The 25881-nt window shown below is 38.4% G+C and overlaps 1 protein-coding gene across 9 annotated transcripts in view; it reads left to right on the top strand.

The window, feature by feature from the left end:
• PHF20L1 (PHD finger protein 20 like 1) overlaps positions 1-25881 on the top strand; it is an 80199-nt gene that overhangs the window by 37089 nt on the left and 17229 nt on the right. For 8 of the 9 annotated variants that reach the window (XM_070382761.1, XM_070382759.1, XM_070382758.1 and 5 more), the window contains 6 exons: positions 43-295; positions 2387-2575; positions 2856-3053; positions 9728-9784; positions 10998-11105; positions 22564-22728. In XM_070382761.1, the coding sequence (XP_070238862.1) occupies positions 43-295; positions 2387-2575; positions 2856-3053; positions 9728-9784; positions 10998-11105; positions 22564-22728 (970 nt within the window). The remainder of the gene's footprint in view (positions 1-42; positions 296-2386; positions 2576-2855; positions 3054-9727; positions 9785-10997; positions 11106-22563; positions 22729-25881) is intronic. The other variant, XM_070382766.1, reaches the window with a different exon arrangement.

The following is a 25881-nucleotide window of genomic DNA, read 5'->3' as shown; positions in this document are numbered from 1 at the left end:
AGAAACCAAAATAAAAATATCAATTTTTTATTATTTATTCAGGCGATTTCACCTAAACCTCAAAGTCAGAAAAAAAATGAAGCTGACATTAGCAGTTCTGCCAACACTCAGAAACCTGCACTGTTATCCTCAACTTTGTCTTCAGGGAAGGCTCGCAGCAAGAAATGCAAACATGAATCTGGAGATTCTTCTGGGTGTATAAAACCCCCTAAATCACCACTTTCCCCAGAATTAATACAAGTCGAGGATTTGACGCTTGTATCTCAGCTTTCTTCTTCAATGATAAATAAAACTAGTGAGCACAGATTTTTAAAAAATAGTTACTTATCCTATAAGATACATTAAAAACAGTTTGATTGTAGTTATATTGTATTTTTATGAAGTTGCATTTTAAAAATTCAAACTTAAGTGGATATGACAGGGAAGGCTTGAAACTCTCTCAGGGGCAAAATCCATATACATTTCTGACTGATGTATTGTACAGAGGGACAGTGACTATACTACTGGTTAAGAAACGTCAGCATTTAGTAACCATAATTCCACTGTAGTTTGACTCTCCTCAACTAATGATCCAACACAGTTAGAGGCCTGATTCATTACAAAAAAAAAAAAAAATTATGGGATACAGAAAGACCCATGGTGGATATGTGGATATTTTCCTGAACTCCTAAGACTACTCTTACGGATGAATTTAGTCATTGTTCCCACTTGTCTATACCCCACCCCCAATACATTTTATTCAGTTCTTCTAAGATTTAGAGCACAGACTTCAGATTAATTTTACTAATGAAAGAAGAAAACTGCTTCCTTGATCTTATTTTTAAAGATTTTACTGTTTCAATACCGCTAATCTTTGAAGCATTTACTTAGTCTTTTAAACATAACCTTTCAACATGGGTTTGGATATATTTAAGACAAGACTTGTGTTGACCCTATGTTTCTCATATTTTAGTATTCTAAGAGATAATGAAAAATAATTACCTAAATTCACTGGGTAAAAGATAATTTTGTTGTTTGTAACAGCAAATGAATTAGTAACCTGATTTTAAATGAATATGACAGTTTTCCCTATGAACTCCTCCATATCATATCTTCTACAGCAACTAAAAATGGTGGCATTGAGAAGACTTCTATCAGTCAAATATATTAAATTTCTCTTCCATTCAGTTGCTGTATTTTTTTGCTCAACTGTATTTTTCATTTTTCCATTAGGTTTTGGTACTTTTTTGTTTTGATTTGGTTCTGTTTAATAAATGAAAGGATGGGAACAGAAAAACTCAGTTGTTTCATTCTAAGCTTTACTTCTTTATGGCATTTATCATTAAATAATGTCATTAGTAGTCACTAAAATGTCAGATGACATTGATATGTATTTTATTTTGAATTGTTTTATATTTTAGTATTATAAACAATGAATTTTATCCTTTTCTTTCAGTTATCACCATGTCTTTTTCATTTTGATTTTTGTAAAAGTACTTTTAAATACCCAAAGCATCAACTTTTTTAGACCTCGCTTATTTTCTCCTTCTAAATTAACATAAATATATTGGCTTATGTAGTCCTGCCTGTTCTAAATAATCAAAATGTTTATGTGCTGTGTAGAAAGAAAATGAAAGATCATAAAGAATTTCTAAGCTTTTGTGTAATGTATAGCTAGAAGATGCTCAAGTGACTCAGTGAGTTAGTTTTTCCAAACAAAACAAAAAACACATGAGGGTAAGAACTGTCATATTTTTTAAAAATTCTCATTTTTTGCCCATAGTGAGTACTTAAAGTTATTTGTGTTCAGTTTTTTTTTTTTTTTTAATGAATCAGGCCCAAACATATGTTTACAAAAATCCATTTGGGGGAATGAGGGTGGGATAAAATTATTTACATTAGTTTTACTTTAGCAAGTAAAGCACTAACTCTGCAATGCATGTCAGAATTTTGTTACCTATGCCCCCCCTGTTTTTTTTTCCCTTAGAGATTCTAGATTTGTAATATAGCAAAAGGAAATATATATATATATATATATTTTTTTTTTTTTTTAAGAAATCTTTGGCTATACAGAGATAATTTTCCCAAAGGAAGAATGGCAACTAACAACGATCTGCAATTAGAGAATAAACTGTAGTCTTTTCCATGGGAAACTACCTGAAGTGAATGTTCCATGTTATTTTCTTTTGGTTCTAGTAGGCTTTAGATTTGAAAAGTTTTGATTAACCCTTGTGAATGAGGGCAGCTTTTGCCTTTGATTCCTTTTGGAACATGTGCTGTTCCTTGTGGATACCTTAACAACATCAGAGGGCAGAATTTGAATCATTTTTCCCGTTTTTTCTCCTTAAATATGATAAGATGATCCCGGCATGTATCTGCTTCGTGAACATTGAAGATCTTTTTCTAGGTCCTCCACAGCCTGTGAACCCCCCTAGACCTTTCAAGCATAGTGAGCGGAGAAGAAGATCGCAGCGTTTAGCCACCTTGCCCATGCCTGATGATTCTGTAGAAAAGGTTTCTCCTCCCTCTCCAGCCACTGATGGGAAAGTATTCTCCATCAGTTCTCAAAATCAGCAAGAGTCTTCAGGACCAGAGGGTAATGTATATTGATTTCCTATAGATCCAAACATAAAAGAAGACAAAGAAAACGCTTAAGAGATAAAGATTATTAAAATATTAAGAGATTTCTGCTTTTTTCCTTCTTAAGATCTCTGGACTTTGTAGATAAGCACTTCATTTGATTCTACAAATGTTCGTTCAGTGCCTTCTTTGTTGATTACCAGGCACTGTTTAACTTATGTAGCATTTTAATCCACACTGATATTAACTGAGACAGTGTACCTCTGTTAACATATTGCGTTCTTTATTCTGTGTAGTACCTGACGTTGCACATTTGTCATTGGGACCCTGTCTCCCTCTTGACTTAAGTCGTGGTTCGGAAGTCACAACACCGCTAGCCCCAGATCCCTCTTATCATAATGAATGCCTCAGAGCAGAAAAGGAAGATACACAGATGCTTACAAATCTTTCTTCCAAAGCAGTGACTGACGCAAGAGGAGCTCCAGCAGCCTCAGGTAAAAGAGATTCATTTTTACAAAGTTAGCTAGGCTTGCATTTATATGGTAAAACCAGTTTCATGTATAAATTACATTTTTTAATACGTTGTTCCTCTTCATAAATGTTTTATGTAACAGCTGTGGAAGATGGGGCTTAAAGTCATTTTGTGTGACCATTTTCTACCATTTTTCCTGGACATAATTGTTATTTTGTCACTTTACTTGCTTCTCCCTACTTTTTTCTTATATCCCGTTTCTACTAAGTAGGAATTACTAGAGTTAAATATAATCACAGAAGTTCTTGGTTTTGAAGCCAGAAAATACTTAACAGGATCAGTACTTTATAGGTTTAAGAAGTGTAATAGAATTAGAGAAACACTTGGCATAAGTTACTGAATGTTGTTAAGTCGCTACGTCGTGTCCAACTCTTTATGACCCTATGGACTGCAGCACTCCAGTCTTCCCTGTCCTTCACCATCTCCTGGAGTTTGCTGAAATTCCTGTCCATTGAGTCAGTGATACCATCCACCCGTCTCATCCTCTGTCGCCTCCTTCTCCTCCTGCCTTCAATCTCTCCCAGCATTGGGGTCTTTTCCAGTGTTTGTAATAGAACTTAATGTTTAAGAAACACTTAGCTTAAGTTAATGATATACCTTTAACTTAAGTATAGATCCATATTTTGGAACAGAATCTCCCAAATTTAACCATAATTGATTATAATGTTATTTTGGGAGTTTCATGTGTAAAACCAACCATACTCTATAAGACATTTTTTGATTATTTTATGATACTTGTTGTAATAATTTGAAACCTTTCTGAGGTGTCTTATCAAATTGGTGTTTTAATGTGACAGAATATTAATTTGTATTTCCATTATATGTTTACATCCTTTTATTTGGAATTTTATAGGATTTTAACCTCAAGCATAGAGTATGTGCAATTCAAAAATAAAGGCAAATACTAATACCTTTCCACTAAGTTACTAATTTAGAATTAGATGGATGAAGGAGATCTGAACTGAGTCAGTTCTGAAATGGGAAAAAAACATAAAACTGTTTTTGATTTGCAGCCAAAGAGCATTGGGGATAATTGATTTTAATAGCGTCTTCTCTGAAGTCATTTTATCAAATCTTTGGGTGAAGCATAGCCGTTGGTGGATATTAAAATAAAATGAAGTAACTTAAAGAAACATGCTTTTTACATTACTGCTGTTACCTTCTTATTCCTTCTTTGAAAGTAAAAATGTAACTAACAGTAAGTATACAGTGTTCTACAAGTCCATTAATAAAAAAAGATTAAAGTTATTTTATATGCAATAGTGTTTCCATATCTTGATTTTTTAAAAAACTGATGCCCAAATTTGGAGATATGTAGGCTTTGAAACATTTGTTGTCATTTCCCAAATCTTATCCATTGTCTTTGGACACTTTCTAAAAGCCCCTTCCATCTGTGGATAATTGATTTTTCTTTCCCCTGTTTTCACAAGAGTTCTGAATTACCCTTAACCTTTAAGATACTTTTCCTCAAGAAGTAAAGTTCTTAAGAGTGCCTTGACGATATGGAATTTGTTGCTGTACTGAATATATAAAAATATGTTCAAGTTAAAATATATATTCATTGGGGAGATTATTTATAGTTGTGCATTTGAAAATATTTGTATTTTGGTTTATATATGTATTTTTTTCTAATAGTAACAAGACTGAAAGATAAACCAGTGTAAATAGTATGTTATAACTAAGTTATGCTAGCTGGATGATGTATCCTAAAATGTCAAAGTAGTGATTGTGCATGGAAATCCATGATTCCAGTGATTTTGTGTTTAATCAGAGTGCTAGCCTAGTGTTGTTATTGTTGTTTCCAGAATTTCTAGCATATTTGTGGAGATACAGTTAATCATCATTGAAGTGTGGTTCTTGTTTCTCGTAATGGTTAAGATGCACTGGGGTACAGGGAAGGCATGATTTTTTTTTCCCCATTTAAGTGTTAGAAATAACTATTTGAGAAAGTCCAAGTAGCAAGGTAGTGTTTTGGGAAAGTGAAAGGTAGAGACGAGTTGGTTTTATAATGTGATAAATTTGTAAATTCGTTGAAGAGTGACGACCATTTTAAGTATGGTGATGACTGGCAACTTTAATTGCTTAAATCAAGGAAATGTATGGTTTTAAATGTTAATTAACTGAAAATCTTGTTTATTAGGGTTGAACACAGTCACAACATATTTGAATGCATTTGAATGTGGGCTTGGGAGGGATTGTTTCTCTTAACCTCTTTTAATTTTTTATTTTTTGAGGGAAATAATAGAATTCAAGTTGTGTTCTGATCGGACACCTTTTGATTAAAACTTGGTGAACCTGTCTGACTTGCATGGAAATTCTCAGTGGTCTGCGTGCTTTTTTTCTCTTGACATTTTTGTTAGCTACTCTAGAAAATGGTTTGCAGTGTTTGTAGGCCTTCTCTCTGCACTCCAAGTTTTCTTCCATCTGAAGTCAAAGTACCAAGAGTTTTTGTTTTGTTTCATCTTTTTTTTTTTAATGTTTACTTGGTTCATTTCCATCTTAATTATAAAAGTAAGTTTTGTTACTGTTGAATTTTAAAACTTCTGTAGAAAACATTATTTCCCAGAGCTTGTATCAAAGACATTTTTGGGGGTGTTTTTTTCAAATTGAAATTCTTGGAGTATTTAGAATGACTGAGGATATTAGTCCTTAACTGTGGAATAGTTTAACAGAGTTTTAGTTTTTCTTGTGGGAGATTATGTTCTCACTGCTGAGTTTAGCAGTCAAGATAAAGAACTGATAATACTATGCAGATTATACAGTTATTATATACACCTATTCTCAATAGGTTAACACTTGCTTTTAGTTATTTTTCTAGTAGAGATAATAAACTTGCACTAATCCTCTACGTTCTTCTACTGGGAAGCATGCGTGCAATATGACTAAACAAGATTAAGAATACATTGCTGCCCACATTACAACAAAAACAGTCATTGGTGCCCTTGTAAAACTTGGTGCCGTTGTTTTTATTTTATTTTCAGAATGCTTTATCTAACAGAGTCCATCAGTTTTAGGTAAGGATAGAGTCTTAGTTCTATTATTATTAGTTCTGTTGCTAACTGGGAATGTTGGCTGGTTTTCTTATTTATCTCCTGGATGTCTGTATGACAATTACTGAATTACTCTAACCTCTTGTATTCTTGCCTGGAGAATCCCATGGATGGAAGAGCCTGGTGGGCTACAGTCCACGGGGTCGCAAAGAGTCGGACACGACTGAGCGACTTCACTTCACTTCTTTAAGGAGTTTAAATCTGGAAGCTCAATGTATGAAAGAATGGGCCAACAATCAGACTGACTTGTGGCTGAGTCGCCTGTGCCCGGTGCTGTGCAGGCATCTTAAATGTTTGGTGGTTAGTCCATCATCTTACACCAACTTCACATTTATTTTTTGAAAGCCTTTTTGTTTTAGAGTGGCTTTCAATTTTTTTTTTTTCCAGAATTGTACAAAACCAAACCAAACCACAACCAGAGACTCCTTAATCTACTTCCACCCCCACACCAAATGTTCATGGTTTATTCAAAGCCTGGGGTTTCCATGGAGAGTCTCAGGGATAGCCTCTTTTTTTATTGCCAGAAAAATCAGATATTTAACACACTGAAGAAACCATCTGCATTATGGGGCTTTCCGTGACATGAAAGCAGATATGGCTCAGAGATCTGTCTCTCTTGCTTTAATCTGAATAGCTCCATTTGTTTTTTTTTTATTTTTTAATTTTTATTATTTTTTAAAATTTAAATTTATTTATTTTAATTAAAGGCTAATTACTTTACAATATTGTATTGGTTTTGCCATACATCAACATGAATCTGCCATGGGTGTACACGTGTTCCCAATCCTGAACCCCCTCCCACCTCCCTCCCCATACCATCCCTCTGGGTCATCCCAGTGCACCAGCTCCATTTGTTTTTTATCGTGTTTTTTGTTTGGCCAGGGCTAGGGGGTGGGGTTGTAATATATATTGTCCATTATATAGTATTTTGTTTGAAAAAGGTCTGTTGATTAAATTTAGTTACAAATCACTATTCTTTTAACTAATAACCTAGTACTTTGGTTCCCAAATTCTGGTGCATGGTGAAATAAAGACAATGTAGAGAATGTCTCGTAAAATGACATTTGTTCTTTTGTGGAATTCTTAAATAGATCTATTTTTAAATCTATTTGTGCATGAATGTTTTTAAAAGTCCTGTCATTATTGCCTATAGGAATATTTACTTTAATATCCTTGTTTAAATGTTGACAAGCTTTTCTCAGTTCCCTAGTTTTACTTTTGAAATTTAATAGTTAAGAAATATAGAAACCAACATATTGTTGAAATGCAGTTTTCCTCCAATTAAAAAAAAAAGAAATATAAAGGTTTGGGACCCACCAGAACATGTGAAAACAGTCTAGAGTGGATCCTCCTGAAAGCACTCTGATATTATAATTTCTGTATATGTTCTGCTATGCTGACCTGTGTTCCAGAGCTGAGGGTCAAGACCATGTTGTTTGTTTTCCAAGTGCCTGAGGGATCCCACACATTCCAGCCAGAAAAGGTGTCCCTGAAAGGCAGTTCTTTCATTTGAATCACCCCAGGTGCTTCCCAGGTGACTCAGTGGGTAAAGAACATGCCTGCTACACAGGAGACGCAGGAGTCACAGGTTTGATTCCCGGGTCTGGAAGAACCCTTGGAGAAGGGCATGGCAATCCACTCCAGTATTCTTGCCTGGAGAAACCCATGGACAAAAAGGCACCTGGAGGTCTGTGTCCATAGGGCTGCAGAGAGTTGACATGATGAGTGACTGAGCACCCAGGCACAACATGCGGGTGGCGCTAGTGGCAGAGAACCCGCCTGCCAGTGCAGGAGACATAAGAGACGCAGGTTTGATCCCTGGGTCAGGAAGATCCCCTGGAGTAGGAAACGCCAGCCCACTCCAGTATTCCTCTCTGGAGAATAACATGGACAGAGGAGCCTGCGTGCTACTGTCTATGGGGTCGCAAAGAGTCAGACGTGACTGAAGTGGCTTAGCTTGCACGCAGGGGATTCTGGACGTTTTCCACCTTTCACACTGGAGACTCAGTGCTCCCAGAGATTAGGGCCCTACGGGGGCAAAAATCATGGTCAAGGGCTGCTTCTGGTGTATCTCTACCATCACTTAAGATTTAGAATGCAAATCTCTTATTGTTTCTGTCGTAAATGCCTTGTCATTGTCAAGAATGCTGCATTAAATTTTTGAAAATGTCATGGTATGCAGTCATTGTTAGTAAGCAGTGATTAGTGAAAGGAAATGAGGCATTTGTTCAACAGTCTTGATAATAAGGAAGTTTAATCTCATTTCTCTTTGATGTTCTTTTCATTTTTTGGTCATAAGAAATCTTTTTATCAGGGAGATTACCAATATTTTTATTGAATTTGAATAAATTATTAACCTCATTAACATTTAGTTCAAGCTGAGTGGTATTTTTATATTTTTGTTGTGTTTTATTTAATTTATGTAAATTATTTGCAGTAAGGTGAATCAAATGCTAGCTTTTTTGATACTTTATTGGAGTGATTTAAAAGTCAAAGAACTCATAAATGGTGATATTAGAGCATAATTTAATAGACTGAAATTGTATTTAAGTGTGCTAGAGTCTTTTTCTTAGATTAACCCTAGACACAGATAAGATATTAGCATTGGGAATAGCTGAATATGAGTTGAGAAGCTTGGTTTAGTGTGTCTAAACAGCAACACAGTTATTGAGGTGTACTATTGGTTTAAGAATGTATTTTGGACTATTGGATAATAATACCTAAGTGCCATTAAGTTGAATATTTTTTATGTGTTAATAAGCCTTTATATCTTACATTTGGATAAAGACCAAAAATGATTTATAGAATAATTCTGTTTTGGCTTTTCTCATTACCTCATAACACATTCGATGGAGTTCAGAGGTATTCCATTTGTTCTAGGCAACAGAGGTTCAATATTAGTTTAAAAAATTTATGCAGATTGTTGAAAACCAGTATAATTTAATGTGAAATTTGATATTTCATTTGGATGACAGGAATAGCATTTTGTCATAATTGTCACAGGAGCAGAAATGTTACATGGACCTACTGCTGGAGTGCATTCCAACATCTCCTGGGTTGCCAAAGGCTGTGGTGCCAGAGTTGAACTGATGGCCTAGTGCATTCACCCTAACATTTTTTTATGTTTAGACCCACATTTATGCTATTTTTAGAAATGGTGCACTCTCAAATTACTCCACCATAAAGGAGAAAAGTTAAAAAAACCACTCATTATTTATCAGACACTAATCATTTTATATATTTTGACTCACGTAGTGCTGATAACAGCAGTAGGTAGATACTCTTGTTCCTATTTGGCAGATAAGGAAACTGAAGCACAGAGAGATTAAATGATTTCCTCGAGACTGTGCAGCTAATAGATGGTGGAACTAGGAATCTAATCTGAATAGTGTGAAGGACCAAACATCATCCTTATTTCTTTGAAGTAAGAAATGCCACTTCTTTGTTACTAGTTGAGGCAATAATGTAGACCTTTATGGGAAAAGAGTCTTGGGTAGAGTTTTGTGAGCAATTGTAATTTAAAACATTGTCTCATACTCTTAACCTTTTCTGACTAAACTTAAATATTTTTCCCCTAAACCTGCAGGAATATCGAAAATGGAAAAAAAAGTGAAATTGGAAGAAAAAAGCTCAACTGCATTTGGTATGAACAGAAAGTAATCTTTAAGCAAAAGACTGTAGATGGCTTGGCAGTGGGAGGACGTAGTCTATCCCTTACTTTTTACCTGTTAGTGCTCCTGTAGGTGTAAGTGATCCTCTGTTTTAGTGTTTATTAGTTTATTCACCTCCAAATATGTTGTTTCCTAATACATGTCTTGTAGTAGTATGTGTATTTTTTGTCAAGGAACCTTAAGGCTTTCTCTGAGAACTTGATGTTTTTGAACATCTTTGAAATTATGACTGTTTAAAAATATGGTGCCATTTAATATTGTTGATCCTTAGAGAATGGATGGTAAAATAAAATAGCCTTTTTTTCCCAGCCTTTTTTCTTTTTTTTTTTACTTTCTTTATAAAAAGATACTAAATTTTCTGCTGTCTTTTCTGTCTTCTGTGCTGTCATGACTATAAGTTTTGGAATAATGGATAATAGTCTTAAATATTCTACAAATTAGCTCCCTGGAGCTTGAGTTACTCAAAGTTGGTTCAGTGTGGTTGGTAAGCTGTGGGCTAAACCTTTCTGAGTTGGACAATAGTTGAATATGTGTGATGAGTTAGTTTTAAATAAAGTATTCTAGGATACTGTTTTAACATCTGTACATTTTCTTTAAAGTGCATATGATTGGGAAAAAAGAAATATTTTAAAATTTTTAAGAAAAAAATTAGTTTAATGAGTTAAATTTTTACTTCTTTGTGCTTTTTATCTTCATTCTTATATACGTGGAAACTATTGAAAGACTGAAGGAATTATTTGTGGATTTGACTTAGTTTTTTTTAATATTTTTCCCAAAGAAAAAAGTTCAAGTCTTCTTAATCTTCTAATACATTTTCTTGTTAAATTTTGTATGGAAATTCTGAGTCTCCTCGGTCAAGTTTTTCTTAAATTGTGGAGTATATTTCTTGCCACATCAGGAAACTGAGTTACATTACTCATTTAAGAATTTTAACTACTGTCTGTGTTAACTTTAAGGTGTCAGGAGTTGGGATTTCTCAACACTGCTAATGAAGATTCCCTCTTATAGCCCAGTAAGCTAATCAGGAGTTCCAGACTCATGACAGGAACAGTTTAATTGAATCCATCCACTCTGGGCAGGTGACTGGAATAGCTGATTAAACCATAAATGCTGCTTTTAGGTTAACCCAAGGGAACAACTCGGGATCAGTCATGATTACTAACTGACTCACTTTTTGTCATTTAGGTAAGAGAAAAGAAAAGGATAAAGAAAGAAAAGAGAAGAGGGACAAAGATCACTACAAACCAAAGCAGAAGAAGAAGAAGAAAAAGAAAAAGAAATCTAAGCAGCATGGTAAGTACAGTCCTTCCTCAGTATCTGGGGTATTAGTTCCCGGCAGTTACCAAAATCCACAGATGCTCCAGTTTCTTGTATCAAATGGCATGGTATAGTCAGCCTTTGATACTTGTGGGCTCTGCATAGATCTGTGGAAATAAAAACTGATCTGCAGTTGGCTAAATCCACAGTTGCAAAACCTGTGGATACAGAAGGCTGCCTGTACGCTAAAATGGTGATTCCCATTTTTTAATATCTAAGGTTCTTTTAGCTATCCTCTTTTACAAAGTGGAGGTAAGATAGTATTCCCATGTTCTTGAGAGCTGAGCAGTTCGTCTAGTAACCTTCCTTTATCTTGCCTGTTTAGCTACAGTTAGTAAGTTAAGTGGTCTGTAAATTAGTCCTTGCAATGACTAGAGTCTTTCATTGCCAGCGTTATGGTGGACTAGGTACCCTGAACAAGGACCCCTCTGTGTACTGTGAAGGAATTTCTGTCAATCTCGTGGACTAGGTACCCTGAACAAGGACCCCTCTGTGTACTGTGAAGGAATTTCTGTCAATCTCGAATTTAAAGTCCTTTGAATTAGCTTTCCAGAAGTGAGAGAAAATAATTTTAGAAAAGCTTGGAGAAAAAACAAATGATTTTTCTAACAATAGCTTGTCACTAAATAGTCATTAAAGCAAAAATCATTCTTAGAGATAGGAAGTTACCATAATAAATAGTCATTAAAGCAAAAATCATTCTTAGAGATAGGAGGTTACCATATAGTGATAAAGGTTGAGTTCACTTTACATCTTTCTAAGTTTTATCACTGAATAACATCATCATATCTTTCTTAGTGATTAATAAATTCACAAAACCCAGAAGTGTCTGTAAGGATAAGAAATGGTAGCTGCATAGTTGATCCAACAGACCTGTCCAGGACACTGAACTCAGCAGCTGCAGAGTAGACAGCTTTTTCAAATAGACTCAGACATTTATTAAAATGGACCATGGGATGCAACTTTAAGCAAACCTCAACATATTTTAAGGGTTTTCCTGGTGGCTCAGACAGTGAAGAGTCTCCCTGTAATGCAGCAGACCCAGGTTTGATCCCTGGGTTGGGAAGATCCCCTGGAGAAGGGAATGGCTGCCAACTCCAGTATTATTGCCTGTAGAGTTATCTTAAAATCACTATTGAGAAGACAAAAAGCCCCATATGTTTAGAAATCAAGCAGAATATTTTTAAATAATTCATGGATGAAAGACAATGCCAAAGGGAAAATAAGATGTTAAGAACCTGGCAGGTGATGAAAATATTATACATGTAACTTGAAAATGTAGTTAAGATTGCACTTGTGAGAAGAATATTGCCATACATGCTTACAAAAGAAAAGAAGGCTCAAAGTCAGCTAAGCCTCCAGCTTAAGAGGTTAGAAAAGATTAAGCCCAGAAAAAGTAGAAGTGAACATGAATGATAAACATATGAACAGAAATTAAGGAACTAAAAAAAAAAAGTAGCAAAAAATGAAAAATGCCAAAATTAAATGATGACACCTAATTTTAGACTTCTGGCCCCTAGAACTGAGAGAATAAACTTCTGTTGTTTCTGTCCACCAGTTTTGTGGTAATTTGTTGGGGGCAGCTCTGGGAAACTCATACAACTCCAAATTCAGTTTGTTATTATTGTTGTTTAGGCGCTCAGTTGTATCCAACTCTCTTGGGACCCCATGCATGGACTGTAGCCCACCAAGCTCCTCTGTCCATAGGATTTCCCAGGCAAGAATATTGGAGTGGGTTGCCATTTCTTCCTTTAGGAGGTCTTCCCGATCCAGGGATTGAACCCAGGTCTTCTGCATTGGCAAGTGGGTTCTTTACCGCTGAACCACCTGGGAAGCCCCAAAATTTATTTTAATTGGTTTAAATAGCTTTGCTCTCAAAATCAGAAGAGAACAGTATGGGAAAGGGCAGTCACAGGCTGTTCTTATTTGTGGACAAAGAGGCAAAACACAGGGAATTAAATCTAGCAGGATGTTTAAAAATAGGACCATATAGGATTGGAATGCAAAGTTGGTTTGACATTAGAAAATGAATTAATGAAATTCACCACAGTAACATAGTTTGAATAAATGTAGAAAAACCATTTGATGAATTCCTGTGTACTTATATTAAAAAAAAAAAACTTTGAATAGCAGAGTGTAAAACTTTACTTAAAAACATAAAGAAAGCCTAAATAATGGGGAAATGATTCATATTCATGGGGTAGTAGATTACTGTTGAAAAGGTGCCGCTTGAAATAAATCTATAGATTCATTGCTGATTCTGAACTTAACATGGAAGAGTAAAGAGCCAAGAATGAGATAGTCACTCTTGAAGAAGAATAAGGAGAGTTACTATTCAGTTATCAAAGCCGGGAGGTATTTTGAAGGAATAGAATACGTTAAGAACAGAATAATCCAAAGCAGATCATACATATTTCAAAACTTAGTTTATTCAAAGCTGACATCTTAGTTTGGTAGGTAAGTAATTGGTATTAGAATAATTTATAATGCATATAGTGACAATAAAACTGGGCTCCAACCTTATACCATGTACAACAATCAGACTGATATTGATGAGACTTCCTACGTGAAAGACGAAACTATAGAACTTCGAAAGTATAGAAAGTCATCTTTGTGCTTTTTGGGCAGAGATTTGAAAATGAAAAATGCTAACCCAAAAGAAAAGGTTGAAAATGTGACTAGACTTAAATGAACTTTGGTTCATCAAAAGCATTATGGAGAGAGTGAAAAAACAACACAAACCATAAGAAAATAATGATAACATAAATACCTGACAGAGTATTAGTATTCAGAATGTATTTCAAGCCCTTACAGATCAAAAAGAGAAAGAAAACCCAGTAGGAAAATGGACGAAGGAGTTTAATAGGTATTTCACAGAAGTGGAAACCTGAAAGTGATTATACAAGACAATGCACACTCTTAGGTGAAGCTGCCTAATGTAACTTTTAGAACCTAGTGAAATCTATTTCCCCTCTGCCGTATTGGCAGAGAGTATGAGGTGAATGGTACCAGAAGTGCTGAGGAGGTGCAGATAGCGGCACAGCCACCATGGGGAAGCCGTGATGTTTTTCTGATGAGAGTAGAGTTGACCCCAGATTCCGAACTAAACTCACATGGTCTGTCAGGAGACATGTGCAGGAATGTTCATGGCAGCACTGGCGTTGGCCTGTGTCCACCTGTCCTTCAGTGGAATCTGTGTCACTGTGTAAAATAAATGGATTATACCCATTGGAATCTCATGAACAAAGCTAAAAATCAAGTCACAGAGGAAAACATGTACAGTTTTACAATTTCATTTATGTAAACATCGAAAAGTTGTAAAACTAAGCAGTATATTTTTAGAGATTCCAATGTATGTAGCAAAAGCATAAAGGAAAGCAAGAGAATGATGAATAGAAATTCAGAATTAGTGTTGCCTCTGAGGTAGAGAAAGGACTTTTTAGTTCACATTGAAAGGTGGCACAAAGGAACCTTCCAAAAGTGACAGTGATACTCTCTCAGAGTACATGGTGGGTATCTAAGTATTTTGTAGTATTTACCTGCTTTATGTCATACCCATTTCTCCCCCATATGCATCAAATACTTAAAAAACAGTTTCAGAAACTATGACGCCAATGAGGTACTTTCAGAATTTGTAATCATTGTTGGTAAATTCTTCAGATTTTAACTCTCTCTATAGGTCAAAAATAGCATCTAATCTTCCCACAGAATATAAAGTTTCTGTATTCTTTAACTCTAAAGAAGGCAATGACACCGCACTCCAGTACTCTTGCCTGGAAAATCCCATGGATGGAGGTGCCTGGAAGGCTGCAGTCCATGGGGTCGCTAAGGGTCAGACACGACTGAGCAACTTCACTTTCACTTTTTCACTTGCATGCACTGGAGAAGAAAATGGCAACCCACTCCAGTGTTCTTGCCTGGAGAATCCCAGGGACGGGGGAGCCTGGTGGGCTGCTGTCTATGGGGTCGCACAGAGTCGGACACGACTGAAGTGACTTAGCAAAGTAAATTTGAAGACATGGGATCAAAATGGCATTGAAAAACTTGGACCCACTTCCCAAGAAAAACTTGGACCAATCTGCCTTGCTCCTCAGCTTTTCTGTCTGACCCCACCCCTTCATAGACAGCTCTGTGGAAGCCATACCGGAGAGAACCATAAGTTAGGTAAACAGAAACCAGGAACCACAGATTCCTGTTTAGTGACTTCTCTCCCATGATGATACATCAGAATGCAGAAATGACAAGTGTCACACTGCAGGACAGATGCCAGATGAACTAGCTGAGGGTATTTGGCTGCCTTGGGTATTCCAGTGGAGACACCGAAGCATCTGGGCAGGAAGGGCATGCTTTTTTTAAGTCACCTTAACGTTGCATCCTATAAGTTAAATAAATAAGCAGGGTGACAATATACAGCCTTGACGGACTCCTTTTCCTATTTGGAAGCAGTCTGTTGTTCCATGTCCAGTTCTAACTGTTGCTTCCTGACCTGCATATAGGTTTCTCAAGAGGCAGGTCAGGTGGTCTGGTATTCCCATCTCTTTCAGAATTTTCCAGTTTATTGTGATCCACACAGTCAAAGGCTTTGGCATAGTCAATAAAGCAGAAATAGATGTTTTTCTGGAACTCTCTTGCTTTTTCAATGATCCAGCAGATGTTGGCAATTTGATCTCTGGTTCCTCTTCTAAAACCAGTTTGAACATCTGGAAATTCACGGTTCATGTATTGCTGAAGCCTGGCTTGGAGAGTTTTGAGCATTACTTTACTAGCGTGTGAGATGAGTGCAATTGTGCAGTAGTTGAGCATTCTTTGGCATTGCCTTTCTTTGGGATTGGAATGAAAACTAACCTTTTCCAGTCCTGTGGCCACTGCTGAGTTCTCCAAATTTGCTGACATATTGAGTGCAGCACTTTCACAGCATCATCTTTCAGGATTTGAAATAGCTCAACTGGAATTCCATCACCTCCACCAGCTTTGTTTGTAGTGATGCTTTCTAAGGCCCACTTGACTTCACATTCCAGGATGTCTGGCTCTAGGTGAGTGATCACACCATCGTGATTATCTGGGTCATGAAGATCTTTTTTGTATAGTTCTTCTGTGTATTCTTGCCATCTCTTCTTAATATCTTCTGCTTCTGTTAGGTCCATACCATTTCTGTCCTTTATCGAGCCCATCTTTGCATGAAATGTTCCCTTGGTATCTCTAATTTTCTTGAAGAGATCTCTAGTCTTTCCCATTCTGTTGTTTTCCTCTATTTCTTTGCATTGATCACTGAGGAAGGCTTTCTTATCTCTTCTTGCTATTCTTTGGAACTCTGCATTCAGATGCTTATATCTTTCCTTTTCTCCTTTGCTTTTCGCTTCTCTTCTTTTCACAGCTATTTGTAAGGCCTCCTCATACAGCCATTTTGCTTTTTTGCATTTCTTTTCCATGGGGATGGTCTTGATCCCTGTCTCCTGTACAATGTCACAAACCTCCATCCATAGTTCTTTATGCACTCTATTTATCAGATCTAGTCCCTTAAATCTATTTCTAACTTCCACTGTATCCCTGGGCTGGGAGAAGCACAAGCTGGAATCAAGACTGCCGAGAGAAATACCAATAACCTCAGATATGCAGATGACACCACCCTTATGGCACAGAGTGAAGAGAAACTAAAAAGCCTCTTGATGAAAGTGAAAAAGGAGAGTGAAAAAGTTGGCTTAAAGCTCAACATTCAGAAAACGAAGATCATGGCATCTGGTCCCATCACTTCATGGGAAGTAGATGGGCAAACAGTGGAAACAGTGTCAGACTTTATTTTTGGGGCTCCAAAATCACTGCAGATGGTAACTGCAGCCATGAAATTAAAAGACGCTTATTCCTTGGAAGAAAAGTTATGACCAACCTAGATAGCATATTAAAAAGCAGAGACAGTACTTTGCCAACATAGGTCCATCTAGTCAAGGCTATGGTTTTTCCAGTGGTCATGTATAGATGTGAGAGTTGGACTGTGAAGAAAGCTGAGTGCTGAAGACTTGATGCTTTTGAACTGTGGTGTTGGAGAAGACTCTTGAGAGTCCCTTGGACTGCAAGGAGATCCAACCAGTCCATTCTGAAGGAGATCAGTCCTGGGATTTCTTTGGAAGGAATGATGCTAAAGCTGAAACTCCAGTACTTTGGCCACCTCATGCAAAGAGTTGACTCATTGGAAAAAACTCTGATGCTGGGAGGGATTGGGGGCAGGAGGAGAAGGGGATGACAGAGGATGAGATGGCTGGATGGCATCACTGACTCGATGGACATGACTGTCAGTGAACTCCAGGAGTTGGTGTTGGACAGGGAGGCCTGGCGTGCTGCAATTCATGGGGTTGCAAAGAGTCGGACATGACTGAGCGACTGAACTGAACGTCGCATCAGCAAACAGGACTGTTCCAATATGCTGTAGCAGATGCAGAATCTCCTGTTCTGAAGCACCTGTGACAGTGGGGAACAGACAGGGAGCGGCTGATGAAGAACAAAGTAAGAAGCAGGCCATACTTGGTAGCAGAGTGAGGGACAGTGACCGCAAGTGAGATTGCAGGAGCGAAAAAAGAGAATTGACTTAAAGAAAGGAGAATGATTAGGATGAGTAAGTGAAAGTCACTTAGTCATGTTTGACTTTTCCACTCCATGGACTGCAGCCTTCCAGGCTCCCCTGTCCATATAATTCTCCAGGCAAGAATATTGGAGTGGTTTGCCATTTCCTTCTCCAGGGATGACTAAGTCTTGGACAAGTTCAGAGTAAATTTGCACCTCAGACTTGTAGCCTACCATGACCTATGGCGCCACTATTTATAAAGAGCTGTGGAGTTTCCCTGATGGTTCAGTGGTATAGAATTCACCTACTATGCAGGAGACACAGGAGACATGGGTTTGATCCCTGGGTTGGGAAGATCCCCTAGAGGAAGAAATGGCAACCCACTACAGTATTCTTGCCTGGCGAATCCCCATGGACAGAGGAGCCTAGTGACCTACAGCCCATAAAGAGGCAGACATGACTGATCAACTAAGCACATATTAAAGAAATAAACCTTTTAAAAAAAAGTTGCATGTTTTTAAATTAAAAAGAACCTTATATCTTTGCATTGTAAAATCAGGTCTATAAATGAAAATCTTAACTTTGAAAACAGAGTCCTGGTATAGACTAGCGATGCATAGGAGCATTGCTCTTTGTACACAGCAGGTGTTAGATCGGGTAATCACTAGCATCTTTGCAATTAATTATTACATTTGAGGAAAATTTATTCTGGGCTGTTTAATTCATCTTGGAAATGACACTTTCCCCCAGGTGATTAAATTAGAAGAGTGTTCTTTAAACTTAAATAGGGGGTTTTAAATAAGTTTGAAATTTTAAGGACATCTTAAATTTTAAAGAATTCACATTATTACTGCATGCGTTCCTAATAGAAGATGTATTTTAGTCTGCAATTACTACCAACAAGGAGTTTAAAAAATTCTTTTCCTTTTACCACTCAGTGCAATTTTGCATATCTTGTGATGCTTATTATGTACCAAATACTAGGTGTTTTACATATACTAGTTCATTTAATCCCCACATTAACCTTTCATGGTGGGGCCTGTTATCCCCATTTTATAAACAGTTAACTAAAACAGAAGGATAAAGAGAGCTGTCCAAGCTCACATGGCTAGTAAGTGGAGAAAAGCAGATTTAAACCGAGGCAATCTAGCTTCTGAGTCTTAATTTTCATGCTGTGTTGTTAATTTTTACCTCCTTGCCTTAAATATTGTTTTCTAGGCTGTGCATCCTTCCTTTGTTGTGTCTGTTAACATACTAAGTCCTTAGTAGTTATCTGTTAGTTTAAATGAAGCTATGGAAAATAGTAGTTAAACGATCCTTTATAATTATTCCATACAACTGTGGGTTGACAGATGTTTTGATTACCAGATTTAGTTTACATAATATAAAGTTAACTTTGTGTTCAGTCCGTGTGTGTGAGAAAATGCTGTGTTGGGATTTTAAGAGTGACATCTTTGCCAGTGTTTAACTTTGTTATTTTAAGCAAATTGCTTCATCTCCTTGTCTTTTATGTGTCTGTAAATATGGGGAAATGAAGACATACAGAGGTTTAAGAGAACTAGAATGAGAAATGCAAAGAGAATCCAAAGTATTGTATAGTAAAAACAAAGATTCCTTTCTAAGTGTTTGTAAGCAAGCATGTATGTTAGGAGTGGTAAGGAGTATGCATAAATGTCTACCATGATGTGTTGTGTGTGTGGTAAAACTGATACAAAATAAATTCTACTTGGTGAAGCTTTATGAAGAAGATGACATTTGCTCTAACCCTGAAACACAGCAGTAGACTTCTATTTGTAATAGCCATAGGGCATGAGTTTGGGGAATACAGGTTCGGTGTAGAAGGCTAGGGCTTCCCAAGTGGCACCTAGTGGTAAAGAACCCACTTGCTGGAGACTTAAGGAGACATAAGAAACATGGGTCCGATCTCTGGGTTGGAAAGATCACCTTGGAGGAGCGCATGGCAGCCTGCTCTGGAATTCTTGCTTGGAGAATCCTGTGGACAGAGGAGCTCAGTAAGTTACAGTGCACAGAGTCACAAAGAGTCAGACATAACTGAAGTGACTTAACATGAATGCGTGTAGAGTGCTAGGAAATTGTGTTCAATGCTAATATACTGTACAGAGATTAAATGTCCTCCATGTTTTGTTTTTAATAACAAATTGAGATTTCTAACATTTTTGTACTGAACCAATACTTCCACTTTCTCTGAGAGGGCATTGTAACATGTAGTCAGTAAAGGGCAGCTTTTAAGAGCCGAGTGTGCAAGTTCACATCCCGATTGCGACACTTAGAGCTTAAGTTATTTAAATTCTATACACTTCAGTTTCCTTGTGTATAAAATGGTGATAGTTTTTGCTACGTAGATTCATTGTTAGGATGTCATAAGGATATTGTTATGAAGTACTCAGTACCTGGCTAGCATTTAGTAGATCCCCTTCGCATTTCCACACCTGTGCTCAAGTAATGCGATGCTGACAATTTTGCAGTTCCAGGGAGGCTCTGAGGGATGACTCAGGTCTGGCAGTGTGAGCATCGTCTGGGAGCATCCCACTGCTGAATGATGTGGGCGTGAGGCCTGGGAAAAGTGGTTTTAACAAGCTTCCCAGTGTGTATCAGATGCAAAATCCACTAATAATGCTTTTTTGGTTAAGAGTAAGGCTTCTGTAGTCAGACTGTCTGGGTTCGAATGTTGGCTTTGCCATTGATAGCTGTGTCTTCTTGGGCAGCTTAACCTTTTCTGCCTGTTTTTTCATTTGTATAACAGCATTGACAGTAGTAGTTTTTTGTTGGAGAGCTGTGAGGATTAAGAGTAGTTGGTACCTGTAATACACTTAGGGTCCTGTTTGGCACCTAGAGAGCCCTTGATGAACATGGCCCATGCCATGGTGTTTAGGATGACCACTGCTGCTGCCACACACCACTACCTAACAGTGAGTCAGAAACAACACACATTGATGATCTTAAGGTTCTGCAGGTCATAAGTCCAAAATGGGTCTTACTGGGCTAAAATCAAGGTGTCAGGACTGCACTCCTCTCTGGAGGCTCTAGAGAGAATCCGTTTTCTTGCCTTTCCCAGATTCCGGAGGCCACCGCATGTCCTGGCTCATGTCCCGCCCCATCTTCAAAGCCAGCGGTGGCGGCTCAGGTCTTGTCTTAGTTTACATCCCTCTGGCACTGACTCTTTTGCCTCCCTCTTTCTTTTAGGGACCCTTGTGATTATGCTGGGCCAACCCAGATAGTTCAGGATATTCTCTTATTTAAAAGTCATCTGATGACCAGCTTGATTCCATCAGCAGCCTTATTCCCCTTAATTCCCCATATGATTCAGCATATCCACTGGTTCTAGGGATTGGGCCTTGGACATTTTAGGGGACCATTGTTCTTTCTCCCATAACCACCAGCTGCAAATGGCTGAGACTCAGTGTGCACCAGCATTGGACTGTTCTTGTAAACATTGCTTTCCATTCTCTATGATTCTTCAGCCTTTTCTACCTCTCATTTATTCCCTCATCTGCATTAGTTTACATCCTTTGCCTCACACTCAGTTGAGGAAATGGAAGCCATCAGATGAACACTGGCTCATCTCTTCTCCACCACATCTTTGTACTTACCTGAATATGTCCTCTCTTTTACCTCTGCCAAATGGAAGAACTGCCTGTCCTTTTATTCTTGAGTCCTGGCATGTCTCCCGTGTCCACCCCACCCCCACCCCCATCACCACCCCTACCACATGTTTAGATTTGTATGGACAATGTGTAGGATCTTCCTTCTTTCAAAAGCCCTCTGCTGAACTCACATTTCGTTTCTGATTTCTCCATCTCCTATTTATGCTTCCGCCTCATCTCAGAACCCCAGTTTCAGCACCAAGTTGTTCAAGCAGAAACCTGGATATTGCCCATGATGGCGGCTCACAGCCCTCCGTCTCCAGTCTGCAGATCACTGCGTCTGCTTTCAAATGTCACCTCAGCCGCCATCCTCCCAGCCCAGCCTGCCAGCATTTCTTGTCTGGTCTGTACCACTGCCTCTGAACTGTGTCCCCACTTCTGTTTGTGCTCCCCAGACTCCCCCCTCCATTCCACAGCTATAAAACACAGGTGTCACATCCTGCTCCTCCTTACAAACTTTGACTTTTGTTCCTTTAAAACAAAAAAAAAAAAACCTTACCTTCAGTGTGATCTGGCTCCTGTCGCTCTGGCCTCATTTCTTACCTCCCTCCCTCCCTCACCGTGCTCTGGCCACGGGCTTGTCCCGTCGTTCAGGTGTGCCCAGGGTTCTGCTTGGTGGCCGCCCCATGTGCCTAGACTCACACCCTCTCCTGTCTTTGCCCCCTGACCGCACCCAACTCAGCCAGTCCTTCTGCACGACTCAGTCTAAGCTGAGGAAGACAGAACTTTGACTAATTTCTTTCTGGACCATTTAATGTAGTTCAGAGGTTTTCTGCTGAAGAATTGATTGATTGAATTATCACTATGATAATTGACATGCTAGACATCATGAGAATCTCTTTACTAAAAAGAAAAGCAAACAGTTAATTTCCATCTTCCACATCTTAGCTTCAGACATAGCTGTGATTATGATGAAGAGAAAATGTAGCTATAATCCTTGTTCACTTCTGGACTACTTAATAAGAGTTTGTGGATACCAGTTAAAACCTGGTGCTCCCTGCTGGGTAGACACTGCCTGGGGTGTATCTTCCAATGTTCTTGCCAAAGCCAGTTCATCAGATGCATGATGATCTAGCTGCTCGTGGATGAGAAGAGAAAGTGGTGGCATGCTTGTTTATTTGTCATAAAACATGACCTTCTCATTATTTTTGTAGTGACTCTTCTTGATTACTTGATACTTTATTAATATTTCTCTATGTATCTTATGTTGCAGACTATTCAGACTATGAAGACAGTTCCCTAGAATTTTTGGAAAGGTGCTCTTCTCCACTAACTCGATCTTCTGGGAGTTCTCTGGCTCTGCGAAGCATGTTTACGGAGAAAAATACAACATATCAGTACCCAAGGGCAATCTTGTCAGTTGATCTTAGTGGTGAAAGTATGTGTAACCATGTAATGCTTAAAACAAAGTCTTAACGATTCTTAAATGTGGAACTGAGACCAGCGCATACTTGATCAGGTCCTGTCTGAGCAGGGCCCACAATTTAAAAAGTTACTCCATAAACCAATATGAAAACTTCAACGTTAGAAATTTAGCTACTTTTAAAATTTATATGAAGTAAAATGAGCATTTCTACTTAATTGTAGGACAGGTGGTAAGGAAACAATTAGTGTCCACCATGTACTGGTCTTCTGTGGCTGTTTTTACATGTATTTTCATATTCTTCACTACCAGCTTATAAAATAGATATTGTTACCCACACTGTGTAAACAAGCAGAGGCTTATAGGTTAAGTAACTTATAGGGCTAATTAGCATTAGAATTAAAATTCAAACCAAGGTCTATCTTAACTCCTAAGAAAATGCTTTTTCTGCCAGATTTTTATCCTAGTTTAAAAAGACACTTTGAATTCGGATCACAGATATTTCTGTAACCAAAAGTCTGGAAATGTGGTCCAGGCGGTGATCTGAACACATTCAGGTGTTAGGCATGTTGACAGAAAGCCAGTTAGGCGATGACACGAGCCCTGGAGTTGGAATGGTTCAGGTTTTCCTGCAAGTCGAGTCCCGATGGTGGAGGGGTTGAGGACTCTCCTGCCAGTGTTCTAAGCAATGGGAAGAGAGACTCTTAACTATAGACATTGATAGCAGTGGCTTGAGACCAGAGCTCCAGCACAGTCAGGGAATGGAAGGTAAAGGACGGGGCTCCATCCTGTGTGAAATCCCAGGACTGTTTAGGGGGTGCCCTGTCTTATTGAGTGCCCTGCATGGTGGATGCCAGGTCATGTTTTCTCTTTGGCACTGTTACCGCCTGCTCTCTTCCAGGCCCAACTCCCCTCTAGCTCACGATAGAGAAAAGTATATTCTTCCCTTGACCCTAAAATAAGCACATAGCACTTGTGAGATATTTTAAATCTCAAATCTAAGAAAAACAGGGGAGGGAGGACTAGGGAAAAGGTCCATGCCCTTTTCCCTTTTGGGCCAGTGGTTCTTAACCTCAGGTGTACATTATATTCACTGATGTGAGGCTAAAATACCAGGTATTTTAGGTGCTGCAGCAGGGTACAGGTCTGGGGGTTTGGGGAGGGCAGATCCTGGCAAGATAGCCCTGGTAGCCGGTGTTGAAAATCAGGTAACCCCCATCCTGTGAGTCATCAAGGTCTGACGGTTGCCTGTTTATGCAGAGTGATGGAGAGTGGGGGATGGGCAAGTGGTGTGGCCAGAACTAGAACAGGTGAGCGTGGCTGAAAAGAGTGTCCTGAGCGTGTGCCCTCCAGTCAGTTGGCTTCCCTTGCCCTTCACATGTTCAAGTGCTGAGCCCTGAGAAGGAAAGTGGGGAGGTTCTCAAATGTGAGGGTACATCAGAACCAGCTAGAGAACTTCTTATACCCGATCTCTGGGCCTTACCCAGAGAATTTCTGGGTTCTGACAAGTTCCCAGGCAGTGCTGACCTGGACAGCGCACTTGGGGAATATTGTCTGGAAACAGGAGTGATAGTTCTGGGGGCAGCAGTGTGCTGGGGCCGCTTGGTTGGAGCTGTCAACAGGTGGTGGTCCAGTGCGAGAGGGAACCTGTACCTGCTTTTCTTATTTAACTTTCAACCCTGTGACCCATTTACTTAGCCTCCAGAATTCAGCCAAATATTGCTTTGATGTGAGTTAGTCAGACTGGATTTTCTGGCCAATATATCAAATTTGCCTTCTAACACCATAAAGCCTGGCTGTTTTGGTTATACAAGCCCATGTAAGATACACCCTAATTCCTTTTAAGGGTAATAGTTTTTAAATTAAATTCATTACTGTTATGATTGTCATCCGTTTAATACCATGTATGTGTGCAGCAGTGTTTGAAACTGTTTATCTGTGTTCTAGTCTGTCATTTTGAAACATGAACTTGTGTTCAGGAAAGCCCAAGAGAAAAATACAGATTTTGGATTTAAGTTAGGAAGAGTATGAATAAATGAAATTTCTTACTCAGATTGTTAATATTGAAATATTTTATAATAGCTAATTGATTTACTTCTTGCTGCTTGAGTATTTTCTTGTATTTCTTTACCATTATCCTCATTTCTACTGACTTCACTCTCCAAGATGTCCCAAGATTCTAAGGAGAAAAAAACATGTGTTTTTCTATAAAACATTAACTTTTTATAAATCAGAAACAAAACATTCAAAAACATTGAGTCAGGGAGAAAATAGCCAAGATTGGAAGCTGATAAGGAAACTCTAAAGCGTGTGAAATATTTAGAATACAAATAGCATGAATTACGTGGTTTGAGTTCAGGCAGCTTACATCTGATCTGATTAAGTCTGAAAAGGAAATTTTCTGTATATCACGACTCCGTCCTCCCCACTTCCAGAAACATTCTGGAGTGGCTGTCGTATATATCAGGCTTCACTCTGAGCACTGGCTGCAGAGCAGTCAGCAGTGCAAAAGCCCTTGTTCTCCTGCACGCTTGACATTCTAGAAAGGGGAGGTGAATAAACAGCAGTGGAGGAATGTCTGAGCACATGACTGCAAGTTAGGGAGGTGAGGTAGAGAGGAAGGAACCCTCTCTGCTCTGAGGGTGGCCCCCATTTAGCAGCTTCCGGGCAGTGGGATGACTCGGGTTCCCCAGCATTTCTCCACTCACACTCCAGCACACCTCTAGTGTCCTGCCGTCATTTCTTTCCCTTTGTCATCACTCAAGTATTTCCTTATATTTGCCTCAGTTGTTTTTCCTGAGTAGCCTGAGCTAAATGGTAGTCTTTGATTTGACCCTGTTACAAGAACAAACCTAAAACCTAGCACTTAAATAGAGTCTTTGTAGTGGTCATCCATATAATCTAACTTCTGGGATGTACTTTTTTTTTTTTTTTTTGAGGATTTTTATCAAAAAGAAATTTAGAATGTTATTAAATTCCTCAGGGAACTCATAATCCCAGTTTAAGAAATCCCGGTGAGGTCCATGAGTGCACAGGCTCTAGAATCAGGCAGTCCTGGCACGCAGTTGGCTTTACCACACGCTGGCTACACTGCCAGGCAGGTTGTGTCTTACATATAAAGTGCTTCATGTGGTCTGTCTCTGAAGTGCAGTGGTGGTTACTGTTCCT

The sequence above is a fragment of the Bos mutus genome, chromosome 14 (genome assembly GCF_027580195.1).
Source record: "Bos mutus isolate GX-2022 chromosome 14, NWIPB_WYAK_1.1, whole genome shotgun sequence".
In the NCBI taxonomy this organism is placed as follows: Eukaryota; Metazoa; Chordata; class Mammalia; order Artiodactyla; family Bovidae; genus Bos; species Bos mutus.
Note: the sequence above shows the minus strand (reverse complement) of the source record. Positions and strands in the feature narration are given on the sequence as shown.